The sequence below is a fragment of the Triticum aestivum genome, chromosome 3B (assembly GCF_018294505.1).
Source record: "Triticum aestivum cultivar Chinese Spring chromosome 3B, IWGSC CS RefSeq v2.1, whole genome shotgun sequence".
NCBI lineage: Eukaryota > Viridiplantae > Streptophyta > Magnoliopsida > Poales > Poaceae > Triticum > Triticum aestivum.
Genome location: NC_057801.1, coordinates 247,550,783 through 247,558,788, shown reverse-complemented (window position 1 = coordinate 247,558,788; position 8,006 = coordinate 247,550,783). Strand labels below are relative to the sequence as shown.

Genomic DNA, 8,006 nt, shown 5'->3' with positions numbered 1-8,006 from the left:
CATCAACTACCAAAAAAGGGGAGATTGAAAGGGCAATCATGCCCTTAATCATATTTTGATGTTGATGACAACACATATGCTCGGGACTAATCATGTTTATCAAGTATATCTCAGGATTATGTTCTAAAGACCGTGTGCATGGATCATGACTAGGGACAAAAGCATATAACTCAAGAATGGAGATACAAGATGTTGACTTCATTTATGGTTTGTTCTTGAGTATAGGGATCCCGCACTATTAAGAGGGGATCGATGGATCTGTGAAAAACTTGCTCAAAAGTTGCTATCTATATACCTTGCTTTCGGACGTCCGGTGTTCTACGGACGTCTGGTCCTTCCTGATTGCCCGGACGTCCGGACACTTCCGGACGTCCGACACTTCCACAACAGAAACATTTTTACGGATGGCTGGAACCCTCCGGACGTCCGACACTTTCACATCAGAAGCATTCTTACGGAGGTCCGACTCCGGTCGGACGTCTATATCATGTACACTGGATTGTGGGTCACACTTTTCACAGCGGCCGGTCGTCCAATGACTGTCGGACGTCCGGACCCATTTGGGCCTCCGGACGTCCGACGTTCTCCGGACGTCCGGCCATCCTGTACCCCAAACGGTCACTTTTTCCCACCTCCTATATATACATCCTTCCCTCCCACAGGATAGGGTTGACCATTCACTTTGAGCCTCACAAGAACACTCCTCACTCTCTCTCTCTCTCATTCATCCACACTAAATCCTAGATTCCCAAGTGTTCTAGGAACATTTTGAGAGAAGTTCTCCAATCAAGTGATAGATCCACTTCGTCCCCTTCTTTGCACCAAAGGAATTCGTGACTTGAGCAAGTTTTTGAGCATTTCCCCGTCGGTCTTGTTACTCTTGAAGGTTGGAGACTCCTAGGCGGTAGGAGTCATCCGGAGAGGAATCGAACTTTGTGATTACCCTCGGAAAAGTTTGTGAGGGTTTGGAGACCACCCCAAGGTCTACCACTAGTGGTTGAGAAACGCCTCCGTGGTGTTGTCTCAAAGGGAGAATAGGGTGAGCCTTCGTGGCGTTGGTGTGCCTTCGTGGTAACATCCATCCCTCTAACGGTGACTAGCTTCCCTCCAAGGAAGTGAACATCGTCTTACATCCTCGTCTCCCGGAGTTGCGGTTATTCCTAACCTTAACTCTCTACTTGTGGTTACTTGTCTCTTTACACTTGCATACATTATCTCTTCTTGTGCTTGCTTACTCATATATTTGTGTCACTTGATTATCTTGCTTAGCTCATTAGTATCATACTTGCAATTGTTAGGCTCACTTTCATTTTCCGCATTATTACCTAAAATTGCTTAGTAATAATTAAAATTTGTATTTGTACCTATTCACCCCCCCCCCCCTCTAGGTCCATCTCGATCCTTTCAGGTGTTCCGTAGGAAATTTTTTGATTTTCATGCTCCGTTCCCAATCAGGTCTTCCCCTGCGGTCGTGGCTTTTCACCCTCCCCAACCTCCTCCATGGCTTTCTTCCCCCCACGCACCATGAGGGCGGCATATTGCGCCTTTAACTTCTCCTCCCCATTGATGACCATCCAACAATGGGAGATTTTAAAGGATTTGCCTTCATGTTGGACCTTGAATGCCTCCAAAGCTTGGAATGCCTACAGATGAATAGCATGCAAGCATATGGGCAAATGGACATGCAAGCATAAGGGGAATGAAAACAAAGAGGGGCACATGTATACCATATCTTGCATGCTGATGCCGCTCACGGGGCATGCCTTGATGCTCTCAAGGGTGGCACAAAACTTGTTGCACTGTTGTTGTATCACCCTCCGTCGCTTTGAAATGGACACCCACCCACGCGTGTTATGCATTTGGTACGGCGCAAACTTCTTGCGCTCATGGAACTCACGATGGACACGAATCCAAAAGGTCGATGCCTTTTGTTTGACGCCGACCTTGGGGTCTTGCCCAATGTCTCTCCAACACTCACAAAGGAGCTTGTCCTCGGATGGCGTGTATGCCTTCGTCCGCTTGCTCTTGCGCTTCAGCTTCGCCCCGGTGGATTAGTTGGCGAGCTCGTCCTCGAACAAAGGCTCGCCGTTGATGTCCATTTCATCCTCTTCCGCGAGGTTGTAGTCCTCCAGGAACTCGTGGTCGAGCGGGAAGACATCCAGGCCGACCTGATCTTCCATGAAGGCGTTGTGCATGGCGGCTTGATCATAGGTCGCCGGTGTGAATGTCGCTCGGCCGTCTTGGCTTTAGGTCTCATCGGGATAGTAGCCAACCGTGGCAGCACCGCCAGCGGAGCTAGCGGTCGTCGCGCCACCCTCGAAGATGATGCTCTCCATGAAATGATTGCCCGGTTCCTCGTCGCCGGCCGCCGGCATTCTATCGAACAGGTCGCAGGCACCGGTGAGCACGTCGGCTGGCATCTCCCGCGCGTGTTTCCTCGCCCCTCCAGATGATGAGGCACCGGCCACTGCGCGTGGTGTTGAGGTCGATGGGAATGGGCGCGAGCATGGAAGGCGCCACCACGCTCACCTCCGGCGAGCGTTCCCCGGAGAGTCTGGAGGTTGCGAGTAGACGTGGAAGCCGGGAATCGGGTGCTTCGCAAACGCGCGCGGCGACTCTGGCAGCACCATTCGAGGAAACGCGAACGAGCCAGTGCTGGTCGCGGCCATGACAGCGCTGACGAGCTCGTGTTGGCCAGGCCTTAACCCTAGGTAGATCAGGGCCTCTCTCGTTGCCACCGTGACGCGAGCGTTGGTTTCCTCCTGCTGCACGGCGGCGGTGAGGGTGGCGGTGGCGGCTGCTTCATCCCTTGCGTCCGCTGCGTGCCTCCGGCCCTTCCTCTTGGTCGACTCCGCGGCCCGCTCCTCGGGCGCCAGCTGCTTCTTCTTCTTGGGCGCTGCGGCGGTCTTGTGGAGGGCATGGGGCTTGCCTTTGCCGGAGGCGGCGGAGGTGATGCCGGACGAGGCGAGGCCGGTTGCGGCATCGAGGGCATCGTCCATGGCGAGCAGCTGGGAGCGCGAGCGGGCGGGAGGATTTTTGAAAAGGTGTAGGAAAATGGTGGATGCTTTGCCACCGACTAGCGGGTATAGTTGACGCGCGGCGCCCGCGTCCGTCTCGTGTCCGCGCTGACGCAAATGAGGGTCAAAATTGGGCCGAGAATGGATCGGCAGACGGACGCGCGTCCGCGGCAACCCAAACAGACGGGCGCGGACGAACTCTAACCGTCCATGTACGTCCCCGTTGCAAACAAGGAAAGAGATCGCGGCGTATCGCGAGGAAGATAAGAGATGACGGCTCCTTTCCAGCCCTAGGCCACGCCCACGCATGCAACGAGGGGATATGCCGACGTCAAAGGTTTACAGTGCTTAAACCAGAAGTTTCCGGAGGGCAGGGCATACAGCATGTACGTCCAATGAACGGATGAAGGCGCACGATCTATCAATCAGCTAGTGCACTGTACCAATCCAATCAACGGACGACGAATTTGATTAGGCAACAACAGCATATTTACACGCGAAAACCATATGCGGAATAAAGTAGAATCTGCACACAAGGTTTGTGTTAAAAATTCTTCCTTTTCGCACCTAAAAGCGTAACCAAAATGTTAGATGACCAAACATTTGACAGGGTGAAGAGAATTAGCAGTGTGTTTTCCAAAATATCAGTACCAACCACGCCTCACCTACAGCCTAACAAAACATCACAGCAACCATAACACATATCATAAGCTTTCTGTGATCGAACAGAAGAGGAAAAGAATTCCTCCCTCACGAAACAGATGTCTTGCAAGAAATGCAAATTCACCTGAAACCAGTAAGAAAAACGAGCACCTGAGTGCATGGCTCGCTATATGTACCTGAGGCTTCAGCGTTGTTGCTACCATCATTCCAAAGTAACCAGCCAGCAGCAGTCCTCAAAAATCTATAGATGGCTTCCCTCCTGCTGCTGCTGAAAGCCATCGTCCGTGGTGCCGACGAGGGGCTTCTCGGCACAAGGGAGGTGCCAGAGGAGGTGAAGCAGCCCAAGATGTTCTCCCCAAACCCTCTGTTGGAGAACAAGGGATGTAGGCTCGACGACGACGATGTGGAAGAAGAACGGTGGCTGGTCGCCTGCTTGCAGTGGCCCCGGATCAATCGCCAATCAGCTTGGATGCAGACGATCTGATCTCATCGATCACTTCATATTCATAAATGGAGTGCCTGTCAATCTTGAATGAAGATGGCTGGCTCTGCCTTCCAATGTAGTTCTTGCCTACACTGCCTAGGATAAAGTATTTTGTGTCTGAACAAATGTTGGTTGATTTCTTGCATGCCTAGTACAAAATGTTCAACATAACAGAACTATCTCACTGCCAATAAAACTCTATCTTAATACAGGAAGCAAGCACTTGTTATTGGTGAAATTTCTTTCACACATTTCAATGGCCGGTCAAATATACAGCATCCCAAATGATCAACATTTCAGACAGGTGACAGTTCAACCCCAGTCGACAAAAGGAAGCGGAGGATAGCCACCTTCGGGGGGAGGTTATAGCGATGGAGGTAAGTTGCCCCAAGAAGTGTGGCCCCTTAGTATGTTCCCTGTGAATTGTGAAAGAAATAAACGTAGCATTATCAAATGGAAGCTCATAAAGAGGTTAAGTGCAACGGCGAGTCCAACAGGTGGGATTCAACAGGCTCAAGCCTGCCCTAGGAAACAATTTTTTTATTACTATAGTACTCCGATCTGAGCCTAACTCACCAGCCCATCTAAAAGCCCATTCACCGTATAGAAGAGGAAAAGAATGCAGCAGTTAGCCAGGCCAGTAGCTGCACGCGCACAAGCACAGCACCGCACGACGCAGCCAGCCAGCCACACCGCTGGAGGGATAAGCCACCAAGTATTTATTTGTCTAATTCTCAAATTACTCTAAGTCAGTAAAATATTAGTCTACTTTATGATATACTCCCTCCGATCCTTTTTACTCTGCATATTAGGTTTGTCTGAAGTCAATCTCATCCAACTTTGACCAAGTTTATATAAAAAATTATTGACATTTACATAACAACACCAACATCATTAGATTCATCTCGGAATATATTTTCATATTATATTTATTAGATATTATAGATGCTAATAATTTCTAATATAAATTTGGTCAAACTTAACTAAGTTTGACTTCCGGCAAATCCAATGTGCAGAGTAAAAAGGACCGGAGGGAGTATTAATTGATTTATTGTCCAATATAATTTGTTCGAAGTCCCCTCAACAAAGAAAACTTGTTCGCAGATTTACAAAAATGAAGAGAAATAGTACGAGCATGCACTTTTTTTTTACACAAGCAGTTCAGTTATACCCCCACCGAACCTGAATTTGCCCCAGCTAATGTGAACTTAGATCCCCTTCCCTTAATTGTTGTGAGCACATGCCGTCCCCAACTACCAGTGCCTAGGGTTTGTTCCATGCCGACGCCTCGGTCACCGTCCTCTCTTCCATATGGAGGCCTCATCCGTGGCCAGATGAGTGGGGACCTGCCCTTTCTTTGTTAGTTCCAGTATGTCTTTGTTTTCTCTTGGTTTTTGGTTCTCTGACGGCTCAGCAAGGTGTGTCGGGCGGCAATGGTGTGTTGGAATAAAAGAATTGTGCTAATTTGGGCAGATGACTTGCGGTTGGGCACTTGGACCTACATTTCTTTATTTTCTATATTTTGGTTTGAAGGCGTTGTACAATAGTAGTAAGCAACAATGACATCATTGCTTTGGCCTTTTTATTGTTGCTTCTCTTTTATTGATGTATTGGTGTGTCAATTCATAATACATTAGACAATATTTTCAATGATGATACCAATTTAGTTTAGTCACCATAAAAATTTAAGCCCACCCTCCATTTTCTTCCTGGATTCTCCACTAGTTAAGTATGATGAAACATTTATTAAGCTACCCTGGTATGACTTGCCTTTCTAAGCATCAAAATTCATTGCTTTGGAAAAAGCTCTCAAGGATATGACTAGAAGAAACAAACAACAAATTGTAAGTAGCATATTACTAAAGCACTTTAATATGTAGTCCATTATCAGACAGCAACAAGCAGACCAGTTTGCAATCGAATTGCCTCTAAATATCTAAATAGAACCTAATTACTAATAGGAAACGAGGCAAATGAACCCGCTAGTATGCAAATGATTAAATTCAATGATTTTACGCCATGGGTTCTATCCAGAAAATGACAACTGAGGCATGCAAAAAATGATGAGCAGATAGCTTGATGCATAACATAATTTTTGTTTTCCAGTGGCTGCCACAAAATAAAAATCAAGTACTATGTCTGGCAAGAGTCTCATGCAAGAAATAGATCACCTGAGAAAGAATTTCCTTCCATCGCCTGATATCCAACAAAATTTGGTTGAGTTCCAAGAAAATTAGACTGTTGCCCCATTGCTCCTGGAACAGGCCCTGAATAATAAAAGGAAATTCAAAATAATAAGGCCTACCCAAAGGAATAAACTCAGTGGAAAGTTGAGCATTTAGCGTGTCAAAATACGTAGCCACAAATTGCAACTAATAACTTGAGCATATAACTCATCATGTAAAGGAGCCTACAGGAGAATGAATACTACTAGTCTACAAGTCTATAAATACACCTCAACGATTTTATAGGCATACAGCTATTTGTTACATGGTAAAAGTATGTGAAGAACGGAATACTGCTTAAATCTCACAGAAGTGTAGCAACCAAACAAAAGTCTAGACAAATATCCACCAGACTACCCAAGTTGACCCGCTTAAGTCAAGTTCAGCATTGCGAAGCAAGTTTATAGGATATGAGTTGCATCCTACATGCCATACATGATGTAAACATATGAACAATGCATTCACCTCAAATCCATACTAGTGGTACCAGAATAGCACATGAAAGCAAACTGACCAGACGGAGCAAATGCTGGGTTCACAGCATGTGGCTTCGGATGGAAGTACCTGCACGCATCCCCAAACTTGCATGTTCCCTGTAACATCATCAATCAAGATTCAAGAAGCTAACTGAACAATCGTGCACTGAGTAACATCGTCCGCAAACTATAGCGCATGAACAATTGACCTCAGATTCATCATGGCACAACCACGTAATGCAGAATGCTGTAAGCTAAACGAGTACCCAACACAAGGTGGTAGTAGGAGCTAAGAAGCGACAAGGTACGTGCCGTGCGGACGAAGTGGTTGCAGACGCCCTGGCCGAGGATAGCGCCGTCGGGCTGGAGGAGGGGAGATGCGCCGCCGTGGGACTCTGCCGAAGAAGACGGGTTTAGGTTTAGGGTCAAGAATGGGAGGGGGCGGGCAAGGTGCTCGAGGGAATGCGTCAGAGGCCTGGAGGAGGGAGGGAGGGGGGGACGTAACCTTGGCGGCGGACGGAGTCGTACCAGAGGGCGCGGGCGCGGTGGTGCTGGGCGCCCTGGAGGTGGCGCCTGCGGGCGGCGGCGGTGTCCTGGAACTCCTTGTCGCAGTAGTCGCAGTAGTACTTGCCCAGCGGCATCTCCTTGGTCTCCTCCTCTGTCTCCTGCTCTGCTCTCCTCCGGGCGCGCCTTCAGGCAGGCAAGTTCGCAATCAGGAATTTCGCAACAGTTTTCTGAAAGGTTTTGCGACCAGTAAGGCCGCGCTTGGATTGAGTGTATTGTAATACAGGTGTATCAATTATACATGTATCTTACGGGATTAGGCTGATTTCCGACCGGAAACAATACAGACGTCTAGGGGCCTGTAATTTTTACAAGTGTATCCGAGGAAAATACGATAATCCAAGCGCGGCCTAAGATGTACAGTAGGTATGTTTCTCTCGACCTTTCTTTTCTGAGAGCGTCTCCAGCCGTTTGGCCCCTCACGGCGCATAAAAATCACCCCCTGGGGACGAGCCGGCGATTCTTTCGGCGCTGGGGCGATTTTGCGCCCAGTCGTCGCCCCCAGTCGCCGATTTCGACCCACTTTTGAAGCCCCATTTCAGCGAAAAAGGCCTATATGGGCGAGAATAGGCCCATA

At 48.3% G+C, this 8,006-nt stretch overlaps 1 protein-coding gene across 2 annotated transcripts; it reads right to left on the bottom strand.

Moving 5' to 3' along the window:
- Nucleotides 1–3,555: 3,555 nt before the first annotated feature.
- Nucleotides 3,556–7,667, bottom strand: LOC123069542 (zinc finger CCCH domain-containing protein 3). 2 transcript variants are annotated; one of them, XM_044492428.1, is made up of 5 exons: nucleotides 7,371–7,644; nucleotides 7,178–7,260; nucleotides 6,904–6,982; nucleotides 6,336–6,431; nucleotides 3,556–4,580 (listed from the first exon to the last, which is right to left on the bottom strand). In XM_044492428.1, exons 1-5 carry the CDS (start codon nucleotides 7,504–7,506, stop codon nucleotides 4,528–4,530), a joined length of 447 nt encoding a protein of 148 aa, XP_044348363.1. In that variant the 5' UTR covers nucleotides 7,507–7,644; the 3' UTR covers nucleotides 3,556–4,527. The 2 variants fall into 2 exon arrangements, with proteins under 2 accessions (XP_044348363.1, XP_044348365.1); XM_044492430.1 differs by lacking the exon at nucleotides 3,556–4,580 and having other exon boundaries at nucleotides 6,385–6,431; nucleotides 7,132–7,260; nucleotides 7,371–7,667.
- Between the last annotated feature and the right edge of the window lie 339 nt (nucleotides 7,668–8,006).

Bases quoted from the DNA above. Each gene is read 5' to 3' on its own strand.
- LOC123069542 (XM_044492428.1), bottom strand. From the start codon at position 7,506: ATGCCGCTGGGCAAGTACTACTGCGACTACTGCGACAAGGAGTTCCAG. The intron at 7,261-7,370 runs GTTACGTCCCCC...CTTCTTCGGCAG, and splicing joins CGACTCCGTCCGCCGCCAAG to AGTCCCACGGCGGCGCATCT. The intron at 6,432-6,903 runs GTCAGTTTGCTT...TTTATTATTCAG, and splicing joins CCCAGCATTTGCTCCGTCTG to GGCCTGTTCCAGGAGCAATG.